The 21,065-nt window shown below is 66.2% G+C and overlaps 3 protein-coding genes and 2 long non-coding RNA genes across 5 annotated transcripts; 3 read left to right on the top strand and 2 right to left on the bottom strand.

The window, feature by feature from the left end:
* The first annotated feature begins 1,438 nt into the window (after positions 1-1,438).
* Positions 1,439-5,916, top strand: LOC125181763 (zinc finger protein 865-like). The gene is given in 5 exon segments (XM_066987242.1): positions 1,439-1,668; positions 1,670-1,886; positions 1,889-3,564; positions 3,566-3,797; positions 3,800-5,916. Coding segments are annotated over 5 exon segments (3,138 nt in total). The 5' UTR covers positions 1,439-1,473; the 3' UTR covers positions 4,618-5,916.
* A 1,142-nt stretch (positions 5,917-7,058) lies between these two features.
* LOC125181761 (uncharacterized) lies at positions 7,059-8,361 on the bottom strand. Its single transcript, XR_010827302.1, has 2 exons — positions 7,741-8,361; positions 7,059-7,709 (listed from the first exon to the last, which is right to left on the bottom strand). It is a non-coding gene; the product is annotated as an uncharacterized lncRNA (long non-coding RNA).
* A 186-nt stretch (positions 8,362-8,547) lies between these two features.
* Positions 8,548-10,858, bottom strand: LOC136788596 (uncharacterized). The gene is made up of 2 exons (XM_066987159.1): positions 10,845-10,858; positions 8,548-9,847 (listed from the first exon to the last, which is right to left on the bottom strand). Exons 1-2 carry the CDS (start codon positions 10,856-10,858, stop codon positions 8,548-8,550), a joined length of 1,314 nt encoding a protein of 437 aa, XP_066843260.1.
* Positions 10,859-11,598: 740 nt separating this feature from the next.
* LOC136788669 (uncharacterized) lies at positions 11,599-16,855 on the top strand. Its single transcript, XR_010827301.1, has 4 exons — positions 11,599-11,668; positions 12,611-12,686; positions 15,078-15,182; positions 16,686-16,855. It is a non-coding gene; the product is annotated as an uncharacterized lncRNA (long non-coding RNA).
* A 957-nt stretch (positions 16,856-17,812) lies between these two features.
* Positions 17,813-20,811, top strand: LOC136788663 (coiled-coil domain-containing protein 106-like; the record flags this gene model as incomplete). Its single annotated transcript, XM_066987302.1, has 2 exons — positions 17,813-18,059; positions 20,053-20,811. Coding segments are annotated over 2 exons (564 nt in total), but the record flags the coding sequence as incomplete, so codon positions are not given.
* Between the last annotated feature and the right edge of the window lie 254 nt (positions 20,812-21,065).

The following is a 21,065-nucleotide window of genomic DNA, read 5'->3' as shown; positions in this document are numbered from 1 at the left end:
TCCGGGCGCCATCTTGGGTGCGGGCAGCCCCTCCATCTTGTGGCGGCGGCCATCTTGGCGGGGGGCGAGGAGCCGCGGGCGCCATCTTGAGTGCGGGCAAAGCCCCCCCCACCCCCCAACCCCTCCTTAGACCCCCCTCCAAACGCCCCCGGGGGGTCCAAAGCCCGGACCGAGGGGTCCCCAAGGACAATTTGGGGGGGGGTTGGGGGGGTCACAGCAAGGCATTGTGGGACCGGGGGGGCGGTAACGCTGGTCACGTGGTGCCACCGGGGGGGGGTTCCGGCTCCGGCGGGGGAGGCGCCGCGGTGCAGGCCCCGGAGCGAGCGGGGCCCAGGCAGAGCCCCCGGGACCCCCCCAACGGCAGATCCCCCCCAGACCCTCACCCCCCCCCCCCCCCCCAAGGCCCCCACAACCGGGGGCTGCGCTGGGACGGAGCCGCCCCCCCCCCCCGAGGTGAGTGACCCCCCCAGCCAGCCCCCCCCCCCCCCCATTTTACCCCCACATTTAGGGGCTGCCCCCATTAACCCCCCCATTAACCCCCCCTCATTAGCCCTGGAGCCCCCCCATTAGCCCCTAGCCCCCTTCTTTAACCCTGACCCCCCCATTAGCCCCGAGCCCCCCTCATTAGCCCTGACCCCCCCATTAGCCCTGAGTCCCCCCCATTGCCTCTGCTCCCTATTAATTCTCTGCCCTCGTTAACCCTTCCTCTCATTATCCCTTCGCTCATTAACTCTGCCCCCCCGTTAACCGTGTGCCCCCCATTTATTATCTCTCTGCTCCCCCAATTAACCCAATGTCGCCTCATTAACTCTGACCCCCCCATTATCACTCTGCCCCCCTATATATTAACTCCATTTTCCCCCATTGAGCTCATTTTCCCCCCAATTAACCCCATTTCCCCCCATTAACCCCATTTCCCTCCCATTAACCCCATTTCCCTCCCATTAACTCCATGCCCCCCAATCCCATTCCCCCTATTCACCGTACCCCCCGTTAATTGCATACCCCCCGTTAATTGCATACCCCCAATTAACCCCATTTGTTCCCACTATTCCCATTTCCCCCACTAATCCCATTCCCCCCATTAACCCCAGTGCTCTCCCCACTAACCCCATTTCCCACCATTAACCCTGTGCCCCCAACCCCATTTCTCCCCCATTTCCCCCATTTCCCCCTATCTCTGACCATTGCCCCCAGTTCCCCCCATTCCCATTCCCCCCAATTCCCCCCAGTTCCTCCCATTCCCCCCCATTTTCCCAGTCCCCCCCATTCCCCCCAGCTCCCCCCACCCCCCATGTCCCCCCATCACCCCTAAACCCCTCCGCTCCCCCCTCTCCCCCCCATCCCCTCCCCTCTCTTCCGCCCCCATTAACCCTCTACCCCCCTCCCCACCCTAGGGCCCCCTCCCCACGCCTCCAAACGCCGTCGACGCCCCCCACCGTGACCCCACCCCCACCCCAAAGCAGCCCGGAGATGGAAGCCAACGTCAGCGACGAGAGCGTCCACTTCCAGAGCTACCCCTTCGACTTCCTCGAGTTCCTCAACCACCAGCGCTTCGAGCCCATGGAGCCCTACGGCCACGAGCACCCCAAGGCGCTGCCCGCCCTCCCCTGCCCGCAGCCCCCCTTCGAGTACCCCCCCGCCCGGCGCCCCCCTTCGACCGCCCCCCGCCGCCAAGCACAAGGACTTCAAGGCCGAAGCCGCCGCTGCCGCCGCCGCGGCGCAACCCAAAAAAACCGAGGTCGCCGCCGGGGGGGTCCCAACAACGGGCGCCCCCCTTACCCCGGCCCCGCCGTGCCCCCCCCCGCAGCCCCTCTTTGAGGCCGCCGGCGCCTTCAACGCGCCGCAGTGGGGCATCGTGGATCTCTCCAGCCACCAGCACCTCTTCGGGGGTTGAAACGAGGGCGGGGCGGCCGCCACCGGAGCCCCCCGGCCCCGCCGGCCACCCCCGAGGCGGCGGCGAAGGAGGAGAAAAGCTATTTCCGCCGGCTGAAGTACTTCATGGAGCGGCGCTTCCCCTGCGGCGTCTGCCAGAAGTCCTTCAAGCAGTCGTCCCACCTGGTGCAGCACATGCTGGTGCACAGCGGCGAGCGGCCCTACGAGTGCGGCACCTGCGGCCGCACCTACAACCACGTCTCCAGCCTCATCCGCCACCGCCGCTGCCACAAGGACGCCGCCGAGGAGCCCGCCGCATCCGGCGCCGTGGCGGCGCCCAACGGGGCGAGCGCCTCGGTGCCTCCGGCGGCTGGCGCCGTGATGCCGGCGCCCAACGGGGTCAACGCGGCGGCAAGCGGGGTCAACGTGGCAGTGGCTGGCGTCATCCCGGCGCCCAACGGGGTCAACGTGGGGCCCAGCGGGGTCAACGCGGCGCCCAACGGGGTCAACACGGGGCCAAATGGAGTCAACGCGGCACCCAACGGGGTCAACGCGGGGCCAAATGGAGTCAACGCGGCACCCAACGGAGTCAACGCGGGGCCCAACGGGGTCAACGCGGCACCCAATGTGGTCAGCACGGGGCCAAATGGAGTCAACACAGGGCCCAACGGGGTCAACACAGCACCGAAAAGTGCGGTCAACGCGGCGGCCATGGTGCCTGGCGTCCTCCCAGCACCCAGCGGTGCTGCCGCGGCATTGAGCGGCGTCCTCCCGGCCCCCAGCGGCGTCATCCCAGCGCCCGCCGGGGTCATCCTGGCGCCCGGCGGCGTCACTCTGGCACCCGGCGGCATCGCCTTGGCGCCTGGCGGAGCCCCCGCGGCGCCCAGCGGCGCCGCCCCGGACGGGCCCTTCACTTGCTCGTTGTGTTGGAAGGTCTTCAAGAAGCCGAGCCACCTCCACCAGCACCAGATCATCCACACCGGCGAGAAGCCCTTCACCTGCTCGGTGTGCGCCAAGAGCTTCAACCGCCGCGAGAGCCTCACGCGCCACGTCAAGACGCACTCAGGGCTGCTGCGGGTGCCCTGCGCCGTCTGCGGGAAGGAATTTCGGGACCCGGCCTACCTGCTGCGGCACCAGGCCGCCCACAGCGGCCAGCGCCCCGACTACAAGTGCGAGGTGTGCGGCAAAGCCTACGCCGCGCCGCAGAGCCTCCTGCGGCACCGGCAGGTCCACGCCGGCCCCAAAGCCGGCACCGCGGCGGCGGTGCCGTTCGCCGGCGTCCCCAAAGCCTCAACGGCGGCGTCGGTCGGATTCCCCTTCGCCTCGGAGGACGCGGCGAAGGCGGGCGAAGGCGGCGGGGGCTTCCTGGCGTCCCCCGCGGCGCTGCTGGCGCCGGGGAAGAGCTTCGGGTGCGGGATCTGCGGGCGGGCCTTCGGGCGGCGCGAGACGCTGAAGCGGCACGAGCGCATCCACACCGGGGAGAAGCCGCACCAGTGCGCCGTCTGCGGCAAGCGCTTCCGCGAGTCCTTCCACCTCAGCAAGCACCACGTCGTGCACACCCGCGAGCGGCCCTACAAGTGCGAGCTGTGCGGCAAAGCCTTCGGCTACCCGCAGAGCCTCACGCGCCACAAGCAGATCCACCGCCTGCCGCTGCCCTGCGGGCTGGGGGCGGCGGCGGCGGCGGCGGCCGCCCCCCGAGGGGCTGAGCTACGGCTGCGGGGAGTGCGGTGAGCGCTTCCCCGACCTCTTCCACGCCGTCAACCACAAGGAGGCCCACGTCGGGGAGAAGCCCTACGGCTGCGACGCCTGCGGCAAGGCCTTCGGCTTCATCGAGAACCTGATGTGGCACAAGCTGGTGCACCAGGCGGCCCCCGAGCGGCTGCTGCCCGACGGGGGGCCGGCGGCCGAGAGCGGGGCGCAGCCCCCGAGGAGCACCCGGTGGTGCCGAGCGGGGAGCGCTTCACCTGCGGGACCTGCGGGCAGAGCTTCAAGCACTTCCTGGGGCTGGTGACCCACAAGTACGTGCACCTGGTGCGGCGCACGCTGGCCTGCGGCGTCTGCGGGCAGAGCTTCGCCGGCGCCTACGACCTGCTGCTCCACCGGCGCCGGCACCTGCAGAAGCGGCACTTCGGCTGCTCCGTCTGCGGGAAGCGCTTCTGGGAGGCGGCCCTGCTGATGCGGCACCAGCGCTGCCACACCGAGGAGCGGCCGTACCGCTGCGCCGTCTGCGGCCGCGGCTTCCTGCGCTCCTGGTACCTGCGGCAGCACAAGGTGGTGCACACGGGCGAGCGCGCCTACAAGTGCGCCCTCTGCAACAAGCGCTTCGCCCAGTCCTCCAGCCTGGCCGAGCACCAGCGGCTGCACGTGGTGGCCCGGCCGCAGCGCTGCCAGACCTGCGGCAAGACCTTCCGCTACCGCTCCAACCTGCTGGAGCACCGCCGCGTCCACCTGGGCGAGAAGGTGTACCGCTGCGAGCTCTGCGGCAAGAGCTTCTTCTACCTGTCCTCCATCCTGCGGCACCAGCGCTCGCACGACGCCCGCCGCGACCTGCGCTGCTCCGCCTGCCTCAAGCTCTTCAAGGACCCCAAGTACTTCAGCAAGCACCTGCAGACCCACCAGGGCGGGCGCCCCTTCAAGTGCAGCACCTGCGGGGAGGCGTTCAGGAACACCTACGGCCTCAAGAAGCACCGGCACGGGCACAAGCTGGAGCGCCTGGCCGCCCTGGTGCACAAGGACGCCTGAGGAGGGGGCTCGGCGGCGGTGGGCCCCCCTCTTGGATCCATCTGCTTGGCCGGTGGGGTCCTGCAGGACGTGGATGGGGTGGTGGGGCTGGGCGGCGTGGCACGACGCGGCTCGTCATGGCACGACACGGCTCATCGTGGCACGGCACGGCTCGGTATGGTGCGACACGCCTTGGCATAATTTATTGTGGTGCAGCAGGGCTTGGCACGGGGCAGCACAGCTCGGCATGGCGTGACACGGCTCGTCATGGTGCCGTACAGCTGGTCATGGCACAACACAGCTCGACACGGCTCGTCATGGTGCAGAACACGGCTCAACACAGCTCGGCACGGCTCATCGTAGTGCGACGCGGCTCGTCGTGGCTCAGTGTGATGCCAAATGGCTCAGCACAGCTCGCGTGACGTGGCTCAGCACAGATCCTGGCTCGTCGTGGTGTAACACGGTGCGGCACGGCTCGTCATGGTGCGGCACGGCTCGTCATGGTGCAACACGGCTCGCCATGGTGCGACACGGCTTGGCACAGGGCAGCACGGCTCGTCATGGTATAAGACGGCTCGTCATGGTGCAACATGGCTTGACACGGCTCGTCATGGCCCAGCACGCCTTGGCGTGGTCCAACATGGCTCATCACGGCCCAACACGCCTTGGCACGGCTCGTCGTGGCCCAACACACCTTGGCACGGTCCAACACGGCTCGTCGTGGCCCAACACACCTTGGCACGGTCCAACACGGCTCGTCGTGGCCCAACACACCTTGGCACGGTCCAACACGGCTCGTCGTGGCCCAACACACCTTGGCACGGTCCAACACGGCTCGTCGTGGCCCAACACACCTTGGCACTGTCCAACACGGCTCGTCATGGCCCAACACACCTTGGCACGGTCCAACACGGCTCATCATGGCCCAACACACCTTGGCACGGCCCAGCCCACCAGCCACTGGGGAAGTCGGTCCCCAGCACCCTGGGACACATGGACACGACCCCCCCGCTGCCCCCACCCCCAGCAGCCCCACGGGCCGAGCACGGACTCATGGGGCCGTGTCCAGATGCCGGTGCCCCCCCCAGCCGCGGTGGAGTGGGGGCACGGGGAGAACCCCCCAGCCCGTGTCCTCCGCCCCAGAGTTATTTTTTAACACCGCAGGTATATAAATAAATGGAAATATAAATCTATATATAAGATATATATTATAGAGAGTCCCCGTACCCCAAGGCGGGCAAGGGGCGGCCGGGCCCCCGCTCGCACCCGCGTCTGCCCCGGTGATGTACAGATGGAGCCGATATTAAACTGTGGATGCGACCGAGGGGCCGACTCCTTCCAGGCGCCGTGGGGGCGTGCATGGGGTGGTTGGGTGGCTGGTGGTTGGGTTGGTTGGTTGAGGGGTTGGTTGGGCGGATCGCGATTGGGTTGGTCGGGTGGTTAGTGGGACGGGTGGTCGGTTAGATCATGATTGGGTTGGTTGGGTGGATCGCGGTTGGGTTGGTCGGGTGGTTAGTGGGACAGGTGGTTGGTTAGATCATGACTGGGTTGGTTGGGTGGATCGTGGACAGGGTGGTTGGTTGATGGGTTGGTTGGGTGGATCATGGACAGGGTGGTTGGTTGATGGGTTGGTTGGGTGGATCATGGACAGGGTGGTTGGTTGATGGGTTGGTTGGTTGGATCATGGTTGGGTTGGTTGGTTAAGGGGTTGGTTGGTTGATGAGTTGGTTGAGTGCTTGGAGCATGATTGGGTTGGTTGGGTGGTTGATGGGACGGTTGGTTGGTTAAGGGGTTGGTTGGTTGATGGGGATGGTTGGGTTGGTTGGTTAAGGGGTTGGTTGGTTGATGAGTTGGTTGAGTGCTTGGAGCATGATTGGGTTGGTTGGGTGGTTGATGGGACGGTTGGTTGGTTCATGGTTGGGTTGGTTGGTTGGTTGATGGGATGGTTGGTTGGTTAAGGGGTTGGTTGGGTGGTTGATGGGACGGTTGGTTGGTTAAGGGGTTGGTTGGTTGGTTGATGGGATGGTTGGTTGGTTAAGGGGTTGGTTGAGTGGATCATGGGTGGTTGGTTGGTTAGATCATGATTGGGTTGGTTGGGTGGACGATGGACAGGGTGGTTGGTTGACGGGTTTGCTGAGTGGATCGTGGTTGGGTTGGTTGGGTGGTTGATCAGTGGACAGGTTGGTCGGGTGGCTCGTGGACAGGATGGTTGGTTGATGGGTGGGTGGGTCGGTTAACGAGCTGCTTGGTTGGATCACGGACAGGGTAGCTAGCTGATTGGTTGATCGGGGGGATCGCAATCGGGTTGGTTGGCTGATGGGTTGGGTGGGTGGGTCACGGATGGGTTGGTTGGTGGTTGGTCGGAGCGTGGGTGGGCTGCAGTTGGCCAGGCGCTGGCCGCTGCCCGCTGGCGTTTGTGCCTCGCGCCTTCACCCCCAGCCCCACAGAACGACACGACCGGAGAGAAAAACAAAAAACAGCTTTTTATTAATAATTACAAAAACGTTGGGGAGACCCCAGGGTGGAGGAACCCCCGGGGGGGGGGCGTCGGGGGCCTCGCACGGGAGCAGCGTCACAGAGGCGGGCAGCGCAGGCACCGCTCCCCGTCCCCGCTGGCCTCTGATGTCCCCAACCCCGTGGTCATCATCCCGCCACGTCCCCAGCCCCAGGGCCACCACCCCCCTCTGCACAAGTCTTTGTGGCCACCGACTCTCCGTGTCCCCGACCCTGGGGTCGCCATCTCTCTCTGCACAAGCCCCAGGACCAACATTTTTTGATGCTCTTCAACTTTACGGCCACCAACTCGCCGTGTCCCCAGCCCCACGGCCACCATCCCTCCGCACACAAGCCCCGTGGCCACCATCTTTTGACGTTACCCAGCCCCACGACCACCATCTTTTGATGGTGGCCACCATCCTTCCGTGTCCCCAACCCCACGGCCACCATTCTTCCACGTTCCCCAGCCACGTGGCCAGCACCTTTCGGTGTTCTCCAACCCCCATGGCCACCGTCCTTCCATGTCCCCAACCCTGTGGCCACCATTTTGATATGCTCCAACCCCATTCCCCAACCCCGTGGCCACCTTCCTTCCACGTCCCCAGCCCCGTGGCCACCTTCCTTCCACGTCCCCAGCCCCGTGGCCACCATCCCTCCACGCACAAGCCCCATGGCCGCCATCTTTTGGTGTTCTCCAACCCCACGGCCGCCATTTTCGATATTCTCCAACCCCATTCCCCAACCCCGTGGCCACCATCCTTCCACGTCCCCGACCCCGTGGCCACCATTTTTGATATTCTCCAACCCCATGGCCACAGCCCTATGGCCACCATCCTTCCACGTCCCCAGCCCCACAGCCACCGTCCTTCCACGTCCCCAAACCCATGGCCACCATCCTTTTGTGTCCCCAACCCCGTGGCCACCATCCCTCCACGCACAAGCCCCATGGCCGCCATCTTTTGGTGTTCTCCAACCCCACGGCCACCATTCTTCCACGTCCCCAACCCATGGCCACCATCCTTTTGTGTCCCCAACCCCGTGGCCACCATCCTTCCACGCCCCCACCCCCACAACCACCGTCTTTTGATGCGCCCCCTTCCCCAGCCCCTGCACCCCTCCCTCCCCTCGCTCTCCACCAACCCCAAAACCCCCAAAACCTCCCCCCCAAAAAACCCAAACCCCCAAACCCCCCAAAACCCCCAAACCCCCAACCCTCGCAAACCCCCCAACCCCCCAAAACCCCCCAAACTCCCCCCAAAACCCCCAAGACTCCCCCCAAGAAGCCCCAACCCCCCCCCCAAAACCACCCCCCAAAACAACCAAACCCTCCCCGAACCCCCCAAACCCCTCTAAAAACCCCTCCCAAACCACCCCCCGAAACAACCAAACCCCCCCCCCAAAACCCCCCCCCAAACCAAGACCAACCCCCCCCCCAAACCCCCCCAAACCCCCCCCCTAACCCCCCCCCCCAAAAAAAGACCAAAACCACCCCAAACCAAGACTGACCCCCCAAACCCCCCCAAAACCCCCGCAACCCCCCCCAACAAAGACCAAAACCACCCCCAAACCCCCAAAACCACCCCCAAAAAGGACCAAAACCACCCCCGGAAAAAACTCCAAACCCCCCCAAACCCCCCCACAACCCCCTTCGAAACCAAACCCAACCCCTTCCCTGAAAAAAAAACCCAACCCCCCCCCCAAAGACAAAATCACGGCGCGGGCGGCCGGGGCAGGTGCTTCCTCCGCACGTGCCGCTGCAAGGTGTTGCGCTCGCCGAAGCGCATGTGGCACTGGGCGCACTGGAAGGGGCGCTCGCCCGTGTGGACCCGCTGGTGGTGGGCCAGCTCCCCCGAGTCCCGAAAGCGGCGGGGGCAGAGGGGGCAGGCGTGGGGCTTGCGGCCGGCGTGGTGGGTGTACTCTGTGGCGCTCCAGGTGGGAGGTGCGCTTGAAGGCCTTGCCGCAGGCGCGGCAGACGTGGGGCTTGTGCTCCGAGTGGGCGATGCTGTGGCGCTGGAGGTACGAGAGGTACTCGAAGGAGCGGCCGCAGACCGGGCAGCAAAAGGCTCGCCGCAGCCCCCCTGAGGACCCCCGCCCCGGCTCGGCTACCAGGACGGTGTAAGGGAGGCCTTGGCTGTCGATCAGGAGGTAGCGGCCCCCCCGGCGGCGGCGGTGGCGTTCCTCCTCTTCCTCCTCCTCCTCTTCCTCCTCCTCCTCCTGGTGGTGGTGGTGGTGGTGTTCCTCCTCTTCTTCCTCCTCCTCCTCCTCCTGGTGGTGGTGGTAGTGTTCCTCCTCTTCCTCCTCCTCCTCTTCCTCCTGGTGGTGGTGGTGGTGGTGTTCCTCCTCTTCTTCCTCCTCCTCCTCCTCCTCCTGGTGGTGGTGGTGTTCCTCCTCCTCCTCCTCCTCCTCTTCCTCCTCTTCCTCCTGGTGGTGGTGGTGTTCCTCCTCTTCTTCCTCCTCCTCCTCCTCCTCCTGGTGGTGGTGGTGTTCCTTCTCCTTCTCCTCCTCCTCCTCCTCCTCCTGGTGGTGGTGGTGGTGTTGTGGGGGGGGGTCCCGGGGGTTGCGTTGGGGGCGCCGAGGTCGGAGCCGGAGCTGGACGAGGGGTCCGGGGGTGGCGGAGCGGCCGGGGGGGCTCCGGGGTCTCGGTGGTGCTGGTTTTTTTTTTGGGGGGGGGGGGGGAAGAGAGAGGTTAGATTGAAGTGGGGGGGGAGCATGGGGGGGGGGAAAGGGGTCCTGGATCCCTTGGGCTGGGGGGCGACTATGATGGGGAGAGATATGGGGGTCCCAGATCCCTTGGGGGGAGAATGATGGGGGGGGGGAATATGGGGGTCCTAGATCCCTGGGGTGGGGGTATGGGGGTTGTGGGGGTGGGAGCATGAGGGGGGATATGGGGGTCCCAGATCCTTTGGGGGGGAAGAATGATGGGGGGGGTGGATATAGGGGTCCTAGATCCCTGGGGTGGGGGTATGGGGGTTGGGGGGGGGGGGAGCATGGTGGGGGGGGATATGGGGGTCCCAGATCCTTTGGGGGGGAATGTGGGGGTTATGGTGGGTTGGGGGGAGCATGGTGTGGGGGGGATATGGGGGTCCCGTATCCCTTGGGGGGGGATGTGGGGGTTATGGGGGGGGGTTACGGGGGGTAGCATGATGGGGGAGGGATATGGGGGTCACAGATCCCCGGGGGGGGGGGGTTATGGGAAGGGGGAGCATGATAGGGGGGGTGGGGGGGGGAATTTGGGGGTCCCCTCCCTGGGAATGAAGGGGGGATTTGGGGTCCCCCTTTCTGAGAGTAAATGGGGGGGTTTGGGGGTCCCCTCCTTAAAATGGGGAGGCCCTGGGGTCCCAGCTTCCCTACAGCCCTCCCCCCTTGGGGGTCCCCCCTGCAGGGGCCAAACTCTCGCCCCCCCCTCCCAGAAACACGGGGGGGGGGGGACAGATTTAGGGGCTCCCCCCCGGATCGTGCTGGGGGGGGGGGGCAGATTTGGGGATCCCGGACAGTGAGGGGGGTGACCCCAACACTGGGGGGGGGTCAGGATTGGGAGGGGGGGGTCAGGATTTGGGGGGTCAGGATTTGGGGGGGGCTCAGGAATTGGGGGGGTGTCAGGACTTGGGGGTGGGGTCAGGAATTGGGGGGGTCGGGATTTGGGGGGGGGCAGGATGGGGGGGTCGGGAATTGGGGGGGGGGGTCAGGATTGGGGGGGGGTCAGGATTTTTGGGGGGGGGGGGTCAGGATTTGGGGGGGGGATGGCTCCGCACCTCTGCACCTTCATGGGGCCGATCGGCGGCGGCGGCGCTCGGGGCTAAGCCGGGGGCTCCGGGGGTCCCCGCTTCATGGGGGGGGGGGGGCAACGTGGGGGGGGAGGGGGGGGGGAACCGGCCCAGCCCCGGGGGAGGGGAACGGCCCAGCCCCCCGGGGGGGGGGGGGAGGAATAAGGGGATGGGGGGTCCTGGGGGGGATATTGGGGGTCCGGCGGGGGGGGGGGGGAGGAGGGGGTCGGGGGGGGGGTCAGGGGCAGGCCCCGGCGGGGGCGGCCGGGGGCCCCATGGGGCGCGGGGGGGCCGCGGCCGTCGTCGCCCCTCGGCCCGCGCCGGTGTCGCAGCGTTTGGTGCCCGGCCGGGAAAAAGGCGGCGAGAAGCCGAGTTCCGAGCCCCCCCCCCCCCACAATTTTTTTTCCCCGCTTCCCCCCCCCCACGCTTCCCCACCCCCCCCACGCACCGCGGGCCCCCCCCACCCCCAAAAAAAAAAACCCTCCTCCGAGCCTCCCCCTCCCCATTTTTCGTCCGAAGCCGGGCTGGGAATTTTCCCCCGGTCCCTTACGGGCGGCGGCCGGGGGCGGGCGGCGGCTTAGGGAGCGTCGCGCAAGAGCCGAACGCGATCGGAGGCGAAAAATCCCCCGGGGGGAGGGGGGAGGAGGAGGAGGAGGAGGGAGGCGATGGGCGGGGTAAGGGGGAGGGGGGGCGGGATTTTTTTCGGGGGGGGGGCGCTGCGGTTGTGCCCCCCCCCTCCATTCCCCCCCCCTCCCCGCGCTTTGCAGGCGGGCCCTGGGCGGGCGGCGGCCGCCGGGTGGATGCGGAGCGGGGTGAGAGCGGGGCCCCCCCCCCCCGGGAGCCCCCCCGGGACCCCCCCCACCTGGGGACCCCCACGTGACCCCCCTTTGGGGGGGGGGCGTTGGAGGGGAGGGGGGTCCCTAATTATTGGGGGGGGCCAGGATGGTGGGGGGGAGGCCTGATTTTTTTGGGGGGGGGGTCTGAGGGTTTTTTTTCGGGGGGGGGCTTGGTTTTGGGGGGGGGGCTCTGGATTTGGGGGGGGGCTTATTTTTTTTGGGGGGGGTCCCAATTATTGGGGGGGGGCCGGGATGGTGTGGGGGGCTCAGGGATTTTTTTTGGGGGGGGGTCCCAATTATTGGGGGGGGCCGGGATGGTGTGGGGGGGAGGCCTGATTTTTTTGGGGGGGGGCTGAGGGTTTTTTTTTTTGGGGGGGGGTCCCAATTATTGGGGGGGGCCGGGATGGTGGACGGGGGGTGTGGGGGTGGCCTGATTTTTTTGGGGGGGGGGGGGGGGGGCTGAGGGTTTTTTGGGGGGGGGGGGGCTCAGGGTTTGGGGGGCTCAGGGTTTGGGGGGCTCAGTTTTTTTTTGGGGGGGGGGCTCGGTTTTTTTGGGGGGGGCTCAGGGTTTTTTTGGGGGGGCTCTGGATTTGGGGGGTCTTGGGGTTTTGGGGGGGGGCTCATTTTTTTGGGGGGGGGGTCTCAGGGTTTGGGGGGCTCTGGATTTGGGGGGGTCTCAGTTTTTTTTGGGGGGGTCTCAGGGTTTTTTTGGGGGGGTCTCAGGATTTTGGGGGGCTCAGGATTTGGGGGGGCTCGATTTGGGGGGCTCTTGTTTTTTTTGGGGGGGGTTCAGGGTTTCGGGGGGGTCTCTGGATTTGGGGGGGGGTCTCAGGGCTTGGGGGGGGGGGGTCGTTTTTTGGGGGGGGGGGGGGGCACCGTCCCCCCCGTGACGTCCCCCGTGTCCCCCCCCCCCCGCAGCGTCCCGAGGTGCCCGGAGGCAGCGGGGGCCGGGGGGGCCCAGCCATGGCCGAGCGCGGTGGGCGCCGCCGAGCCGGTACGGGGGGGGGGATTATTGGGGGGGGGCGTTTTTTTTGGGGGGGGGTCAATTAATGATTGGGGGGTCCCCTATTGATTAGGGGGTCAGTTAGCGATGGGGGGTCCCCTATTGATGGGGGGCCCTTATTGATGGGGGGGGTCAGTTATTGATGGGGGGTCTCCTATTGATGGGGGGGGCCTTATTGATTAGGGGGGGTCAATTATTGATTGGGGGGTCCTGTATTGATTAGGGGGGTCAATTATTGATTGGGGGTCCTGTATTGATTAGGGGGGGGTCAATTATTGATGGGGGTCCCGTATTGATGGGGGTCAGTTATTGATGGGGGGTCCCCTATTGATGGGGGGAGGCCCTTATTGATTGGGGGGTCAGTTATGGATTGGGGGGTCCCCTATTGATGGGGGGGTCAGTTATTGATTGGGGGGTCCCTTATTGATTGGGGGGCCCTTATTGATTGGGGGGTCAATTATTGATGGGGGGGTCAGTTATTGATGGGGGTCCCCTATTGATGGGGGGTCCCCTATTGATGGGGGGGGTCAGTTATTGATGGGGGGTCCCCTATTGATGGGGGGCCCTTATTGATTGGGGGGGTCAGTTATTGATGGGGGTCCCCTATTGATGGGGGGAGCCCTTATTTATGGGGGGGTCAGTTATTGATGGGAGGGTCTCCTATTGATGGGGGGGCCCTTATTGATTGGGGGGGTCAATTATTGATTGGGGGGTCCCGTATTGATGGGGGGGTCAGTTATTGATTGGGGGGGTCAGTTATTGATTGGGGGGGTCCCGTATTGATGGGGGCCAGTTATTGATTGGGGGGTCAGTTATTGATTGGGGGGTCCCGTATTGATGGGGGGCCAGTTATTGATTGGGGGGGTCAGTTATTGATGGGGGGGTCCCCTGTTGATGGGGGGGGCCCTTATTGGGGGGGGGTCCGTTATTGAGGGGGGTCCCCTATTGACGGGGGGCCCTTATTGATTTGGGGGGGTCAGTTATTGATGGGGGGCCCTTGTTTATGGGGGGGGGTCAGTTATTGATGGGGGTCTCCTATTGATGGGGGCCTTATTGATTAGGGGGGTCAATTATTGATTGGGGGGTCCCGTATTGATGGGGGTCAGTTAGCGATGGGGGGTCCCCTATTGATGGGGGAGCCCTTATTGATTGGGGGGTCAGTTGTTGATGGGGGGTCCCTTATTGATAGGGGGGTCCCCTATTGATGGGGGGCCCTTATTGATTTGGGGGGGGTCAGTTGTTGATGGGGGGCCCTTGTTTATGGGGGGGGGTCAGTTATTGATGGGGGGTCCCCCATTGATGGGGGGTCAGTTATTGATGGGGGTCCCCCATTGATGGGGGGCCCTTATTGATTGGGGGGTCAGTTGTTGATGGGGGGGCCCTTGTTTATGGGGGGGGGGGTCAGTTATTGATGGGGGGTCCCCCATTGATGGGGGGTCAGTTATTGATGGGGGGTCCCCCATTGATGGGGGGGGGCCTTATTGATTGGGGGGGGTCAGTTATTGATGGGGGGGGTCCCCTATTGATGGGGGGTCAGTTAGCGATGGGGGGGCCCTTATTGATTGGGGGGGTCAATTATTGATTGGGGGGGTCAGTTCTTGATGGGGGGGTCCCCCATTGATGGGGGGCCCTTATTTATGGGGGGGTCAGTTATTGATGGGAGGGTCTCCTATTGATGGGGGGGGCCTTATTGATTGGGGGGGTCAATTATTGATTGGGGGTCCCGTATTGATGGGGGGGTCAGTTATTGACTGGGGGGGGTCAGTTATTGATGGGGGTCCCCTGTTGATGGGGGGGGCCCTTATTGGGGGGGGGTCCGTTATTGAGGGGGGGGGTCCCCTATTGATGGGGGGCCCTTATTGATTGGGGGGGTCAGTTATTGATTGGGGGGGCCCTTATTTATGGGGGGGTCAGTTATTGATGGGGGGTCTCCTATTGATGGGGGGGGGCCCTTATTGATTGGTGGGGGTCAATTATTGATTGGGGGGTCCCGTATTGATGGGGGGGTCAGTTATTGATGGGGGGTCCCCTATTGATGGGGGGGCCCTTATTTATGGGGGTCCCCTATTGATTGGGGGGTCCCCTATTGATGGGGGCCCTTATTGATTAGGGGGCTGTTATTGATGGGGGGTCCCCTATTGATGGGGGCCCTTACTGATTGGGGGGGGTCCCTTATTGATGGGGGGGTCAGTTATTGATGGGGGGGGGTCAGTTATTGATGGGGGGGCCCTAATGAACAGGGGGGTCCCTATAGTTGGGGGGTCCCTTATTGATGGGGGGGGAATGGCGCTAAGGGGGGTTGGTTCTGTTAAGGGGGGCTTTTCAGGGGGGTAAATGGGGGGGGGAGGCTGCTGGTGACCCCCCCCTGTGCCCCCCCCCCAGTGAAGAAGGACGAGGAGGCTTTTGAGCTCTCCATCCCCTTCGAGGAGCCCCCCACATCGAGCCCCCCTCTTCTACAGCCTCAGCCCCCCCAGAGCAACTTCGAAGGTGAGGGGGGGGGCAGCGGCGGGGGGGGGGTCCTGGGGTGCTTTTTTTTGGGGGGGGGGGTCCTGGGGGGATTTGGGGTCTGGGGGGTCTGGGCGGGTGGTCCTGGGGTGTTTTTTTTGGGGGGGGGGTCCTGGGGGGGGATTTGGGGTCTGGGGGGGATCCTGGGGTGTTTTTTGGGGGGGGGGGGGGGGTCCTGGGGGGGTGATTTGGGGTCTGGGGGGGGGGGGTCCTGGAGTGGTTTTTTTGGGGGGGGTTCTGGAGGGGGGATTTGGGGTCTGGGGGGCTCTAGGGGGGTCCTGGAGTGCTTTTTTGCGGGCGGGGGGGGGTCCTGGGGGGGGGGATTTGGGGTCTGGGGGGTCTGGGGGGTCCTGGGGTGTTTTTTTGGGGGGGGGGGTCCTGGGGGGATTTGGGGTCTGGGGGTTCCTGGGGTGGTTTTTTGGGGGGGGGGCTTCTGGAGGGGGGATTTGGGGTCTGGGGGTCTGGGGGGGGTCCTGGGGTGTTTTTTTGGGGGGGGGGTCCTGGGGGATTTGGGGTCTGGGGGGGTCTGGGGGGGGGTCCTGGGGTGGTTTTTTGGGGGGGGGGGTCCTGGGGGGATTTGGGGTCTGGGGGGTCTGGGGGGGTCCTGGGGTGTTTTTTTTGGGGGGGTTCCTGGGGGGGGATTTGGGGTCTGGGGGGCTCTGGGCGGGGGTCCTGGGGTGTTTTTTTGGGGGGGGGGGTTCTGGAGGGGGGATTTGGGGTCTGGGGGGTCTGGGGGGTCTCAGGGGGTCACTAGGGGGGTGGCAGGGTCCTGGGGGGGATTTGGGGTCTGGGGGGGGATCGGGGTGTTCGGGGGGTCCAAGGGGGTGCAGGGTCCTGGGGGGGGGTTGGGGTTTGGGGAGTGTTGGTATTTTGGGGGGGGGGGGAATTGGGGGTTTTGGGGGGGTGTAGGTGTTTTTGGGGGGGGATTTAGGGTTTTGGGGGGTGTAGGTATTTTGGGGGTATTTGGGGTTTTGGGGGGTGTAGATATTTTTTGGGAGGGTATAGATGTTTTGGGGGGGGATTTGTGGTTTGGGGGGTGCAGGTATTTTTGGGGGGGGCGTAGGGTTTTTTTTGGGGGGTGTAGGTTTTTTGGGGGGTATTTGGGGTTTTGGGGGGTATAGATTTTTTTTTGGGGGGGGGGGGATTCGTGGTTTGGGGGGTGCAGGTATTTTTGGGGGGGGGTGCAGGTATTTTTTTGCGGGGTGCAGGTATTTTTTGGGGGGGTGCTGGTATTTTGGGGGGGTGCAGGTATTTTTTGGGGGGGTGCAGGTATTTTTGGGGGGGCTGCAGGTATTTTTCGGGGGGTGCAGCCATTTTTGGGGGGGGCGTATTTTTTGGGGGGGGGGGGGGGCGTAGTTTTTTTGGAGGGGGGGGATTTGGGATTTCGGGGTGGCTCTAGGCGGGTCAGTGTGGGTCAGGGAAGCTCCGGGGAGGTGTGTGTGTTGGGGGGGGGGGGTCCTGGAGCTTTGCGGGGTGCCCCCCCAGAGCCGTCGGAGGCGCGGGGGCGCTGGGGGGGGCGCTGGGGGCGCAGCTGCACCTGGCCCTGGAGCGCAACGCCTGGCTGCAGAAGCGCATCGAGGACCTGGAGGAGGAGCGCGACTTCCTCCGCTGCCAGCTCGACAAGTTCATCTCCGCCGCCCGGGGGGGGACGGTGAGGGGGGGGGGCACATGGGGGGGGGCACTGGGGGTGGGGGGGGGGATGGGGGTATGGGGTGGGGTGGGGGGATGGGGGACATGGGGGGAGATGGGGGGAGATGGGGATGGGGGGTGTGGGGGGGCGGGGGGGCATGGGGGGGTTATGGGGGGGGCGGGGGGGGCACCGGGGGGGGGCACAGGGGGGTGGGGGTGGGTATGGGGGTATAGGGGGTGGGGGTATAGGGGGTGGGGGGGGGATGGGGGACATGGGGGGAGATGGGGATGGGGGGTGGGGGGGGGCAGGGGGGGGGCATGGGGGGGGCTATGGGGGGGACGGTGGGGGGGCATCGGGGGGGCACAGGGGGTGGGAGGGGGATGTAGGGGTATGGGGGGGGGGGGGATGGGGGACATGGGGGGAGATGGGGATGGGGGTGGGGGGGGGCATGGGGGGGACGGTGGGGGGCACCGGGGGGGCACAGGGGGTGGGGGGCTATGGGGGACATGGGGGGAGATGGGGATGGGGGGTGGGGGGGGGGCATGGGGGGGACGTGGGGGGGCATGGGGGGACGGGGGGGCATCGGGGGGGCACAGGGGGGTGGGGGTGGGTATGGGGGTATGGGGGGGTGGGGGGGTATAGGGGGTGGGGGGGGGTATGGGGGGGGTGCGGGGAGTTGGGGGGAGATGGGGATGGGGGGGGGGGTGTGGGGGGGCATGGGGGGGGGCATGGGGGGGGACGGTGGGGGGGTTATTGGGGTGTGGGGGGTATAGGGGTACAGGGGGTGGGGGGTATGGGGGGAGTTGGGGGATGGGGGGCACGGGGGGGACATCAGGTATGGGGGGGACATGGGGACATGGGATATGGGGGGGACATTGGGCACGGGGGGGACACGGGGTATGGGGGTGACACGGGGGGGTGGACACGAAGGGGAGGGGGTGACACGGGGGGGGGGGGTGACACCCCCCCGTTGTGACCCCCCCCCATCGCCGCGCTGCCCGCAGAGGAGCTGTGCCGCGGGAAGGCGCCGCCGCGGCGGGGGGGCGGCGGGGGCCGGCCGGGGCGGGGGGGGGCCACGGAGGACGATGAGGACGAGAGCGGCGCCTCGTCCCCGTCCCTCCCCCCGCGGCCCCCCGAGGACGGCGCCGGGGAGCGGCGGCGCCCCAGACCCAAAGGCGGAGGCGCCCGGCGCAGGGCCGGCAAGGCCAGGACCCGCGAGAGGCAGCGGGGTGAGTGGGGGCGCGGGGGGGGCCGGGGACACCCCCACGGGGACGGTGCCTTGGGGACACCCCCTGGGACACCCCTTGGGGACCCCCCCCGGACACCATGGGGACACCCCCTTGGGACACCCCCGGGGACACCCCTTGGGGATTCCCCCTGGACACCATGGGGACACCCCCTTGGGGGCACCCCCCCGAGACACCCCTTTGGGGACATCATGGGGACACCCCCTGGACACCCCCCCCCCCCAGGGACACCCCCTGGGGACACCCCCTTGAGGACACCCCTGGGGACACCCCCCTGGGACACCCCTTTGGGGACACCACCCTTGGGGACACCCCCCTGGGGACATCACCTTTGGATATCCCCTGGGGACACCCCCCCGGGGACACCCTGGGGACACCGTGGGGACACCTCCTTGGGACACCCCCTTGGGATACCCCCTGGGACGCCCCCCTGGGACACCCTTTTGGGGACACCCCCCCAGGGACACCCCTTGAGGACACCCCGTTGGGGACAACCCTGGGGACACCCCCAGGACACCCCCCCCCAGGGATGCCCCTGTCCCCGAGGGGGTGACGGTGACGGTGACGGTGCCTCCTCTCTCTCTGCTCTCCTCTTGTCCCCGTGTCCTAAATCGTCCCCGCTCCGTGTCCCCGTCCTTGTCCCCATCCCTGTCCCCACATCCCCATGTCCCCGTCCCCGTCCTCGTCCCCATGTCCCCATGTCCCTGTCCCCACGTCCCCATGTCCCCATCCTTGTCCCCATCTCCCTATCCTTGTCCCCATGTCCCCGTCCTTGTCCTCATGTCCCCATCCCCACACCTGTCCCCACGTCCCCATCCTTGTCCCCATGTCTCTGTCCCCACGTCCCCATGTCCCTGTCCCCATCCTCATCCCCATGTCCCCATCCCTGTTCCTATGTCCCCATCCTTAACCCCATGTCCTTGTCCCCATGATCCCCATCCCTGTCCCCACGTCCCCGTGTCCCTATCCTTGTCCCCATCCTTGTCCCCATGTTCCTGTCCCCATTCTCGTCCCCATATCCTTGTCCCCGTGTCCCCATGTCCCCATCCTCATCCCCACGTCCCCGTGTCCCCATCCTTGTCCCCATCCTCATCCCCACGTCCCTGTCCTTGTCCCCATCCCTGTCTCCATATCCTCACGTCCCCATCCTCATCCCCATATCCTTGTCCCCATGTCCCTGTCCCCATGTCCCCACGTCCCCATGTCCCTGTCCCAATGTCCCCACGTCCCCGTCCTTGTCCCAATGTCCCTGTCTTCGTGTCCCCATCGTTATCCCCATGTCCCCATCCTTGTCCCCATCCCTGTCCCCATGTCCCCATCCTCATCCCCACGTCCCCACGTCCCCATCCTTGTCCCCATGTCCCCACGTCCCCGTCCTTGTCCCCATCCTTGCCCCCATGTCCCTGTCTTCGTGTCCCCATCGTTATCCCCACGTCCCCACGTCCCCATCCTTGTCCCCACGCCCGTCCCCGTCCCAACGCCCCCTTCTTGCCCCCGTCCCCCCGTCCCCATACCTTTGCCCCCCGTGTGTCCCCCCTGTCCCAACGCCCCCGCCTTCTTACCCCCGTCCCCCCCGTCCCCATACCCTTGCCCCCCGTCGCTCCCCGTGTGTGTCCCCCCCGTCCCAACACCCCCCGCCTCCTTGCCCCCGTCCCCATACCCTTGCCCCCCGTGTGTGTCCCCCCCGTGTGTGCCCCCCGTGTGTCCCCCCCCCCATCCCAACGCCCCCGCCTTCTTGCCCCCCGTCCCCCCGTCCCCATACCCTTGCCCCCCGTGTGTGTCCCCCCCGTCCCAACGCCCCCACCTTCTTGCCCCCATCCCCATACCGTTGCCCCCCGTGTGTGTCCCCCCATGTGTCCTCCCCGTCCCAACGCCCCCGCCTTCTTGCCCCCCATCCCCCCGTCCCCATACCCTTGCCCCCCGTTGCCCCCCGTGTGTCCCCCTCCGTGTGTCCCCCCCCCCTTGGGACCCGCAGTGAAGGACGCGGACGGCGTCCTCTCCCGCTACAAGAAGATCCTCACCACCTTCCAGCGCCTCAAGAGCATGAGCCGGGCCTTCGAGCACCACCGCGTGGACCGCAACACCGTGGCCCTCACCACCCCCATCGCCGAGCTGCTGCTGGTGGCCCCCGAGAAGCTGGCCGAGGTGGGCGAGTTCGACCCGGCCAAGGAGCGGCTCCTCGAGTACTCGCGCCGCTGCTTCCTCGCCCTCGACCCCGCCACCCTGCAGAAGGTGCAGGCGCTCAAGAAGAGCAAGCTGCTGCTGCCCATCACCTACCGCTTCAAGCGGTGAGGGGGGAAGGGGTGGAAGACCCCCACACACACACACCCCCCAGGTCCCCCCTTGTTGCCCCATCGCTCCCCCGTCTTCTCCCCGTCCCCCATTGCTGCGAGAATGGGGGATGTGGGGAGAGGGGACCCCAAATCTCCCCCTCTGGGTTCATGGGGTCAAAAAATTGGGGGGGGACACCCCTGGGACCCCCCTCACTTGCTCAGATTGGGGGCCCCCCCGGACATCTCCAGAGCCCCCCTTTGTCACCCCATCGCCCCCCGTCCCCTCCACTGCCAGAATTGGGGATGTGGGGAGAGGAGGCTCCCAAATGTCCCCCTCCGGGTTCACGGGGTCACAAAACGGGGGGGGTGCCCTTGGGACCCCCCCTCACATTCCCCAAAATTGGGGGGAACCCCAAATCCCCCCTCCCCCTTGCTCCTGCCCTGGACCCCCACAACACCCCCCCCCTTTCCCCTATGGATCCCCCCAGCCCCCCACCCAACCAGGACCCCCCCGCCCCCCCCCCCAAAAAGGGCCGGGACCCCCCCCCCCCAAAACGAGCTCCACCCCCCCCCCAAAAAAGGTGGAAACCCCCCCCAAAACAGGGTGGGACCCCCCCACACACAGCGCCCCCACTGCTGCACATGCCCCCCCCGAAAGAAAAAAAAAGAAAAAAAAGGAAAAGGAGGAAAAAAAAAGGAAAAAAAAAAAAAGGAA

The sequence above is a fragment of the Anser cygnoides genome, chromosome W, assembly GCF_040182565.1.
Source record: "Anser cygnoides isolate HZ-2024a breed goose chromosome W, Taihu_goose_T2T_genome, whole genome shotgun sequence".
NCBI classification, from domain to species: domain Eukaryota; kingdom Metazoa; phylum Chordata; class Aves; order Anseriformes; family Anatidae; genus Anser; species Anser cygnoides.
The sequence above is the reverse complement of the archived record's forward strand: the minus strand, read 5'-3'. Positions and strand labels throughout refer to the sequence as shown.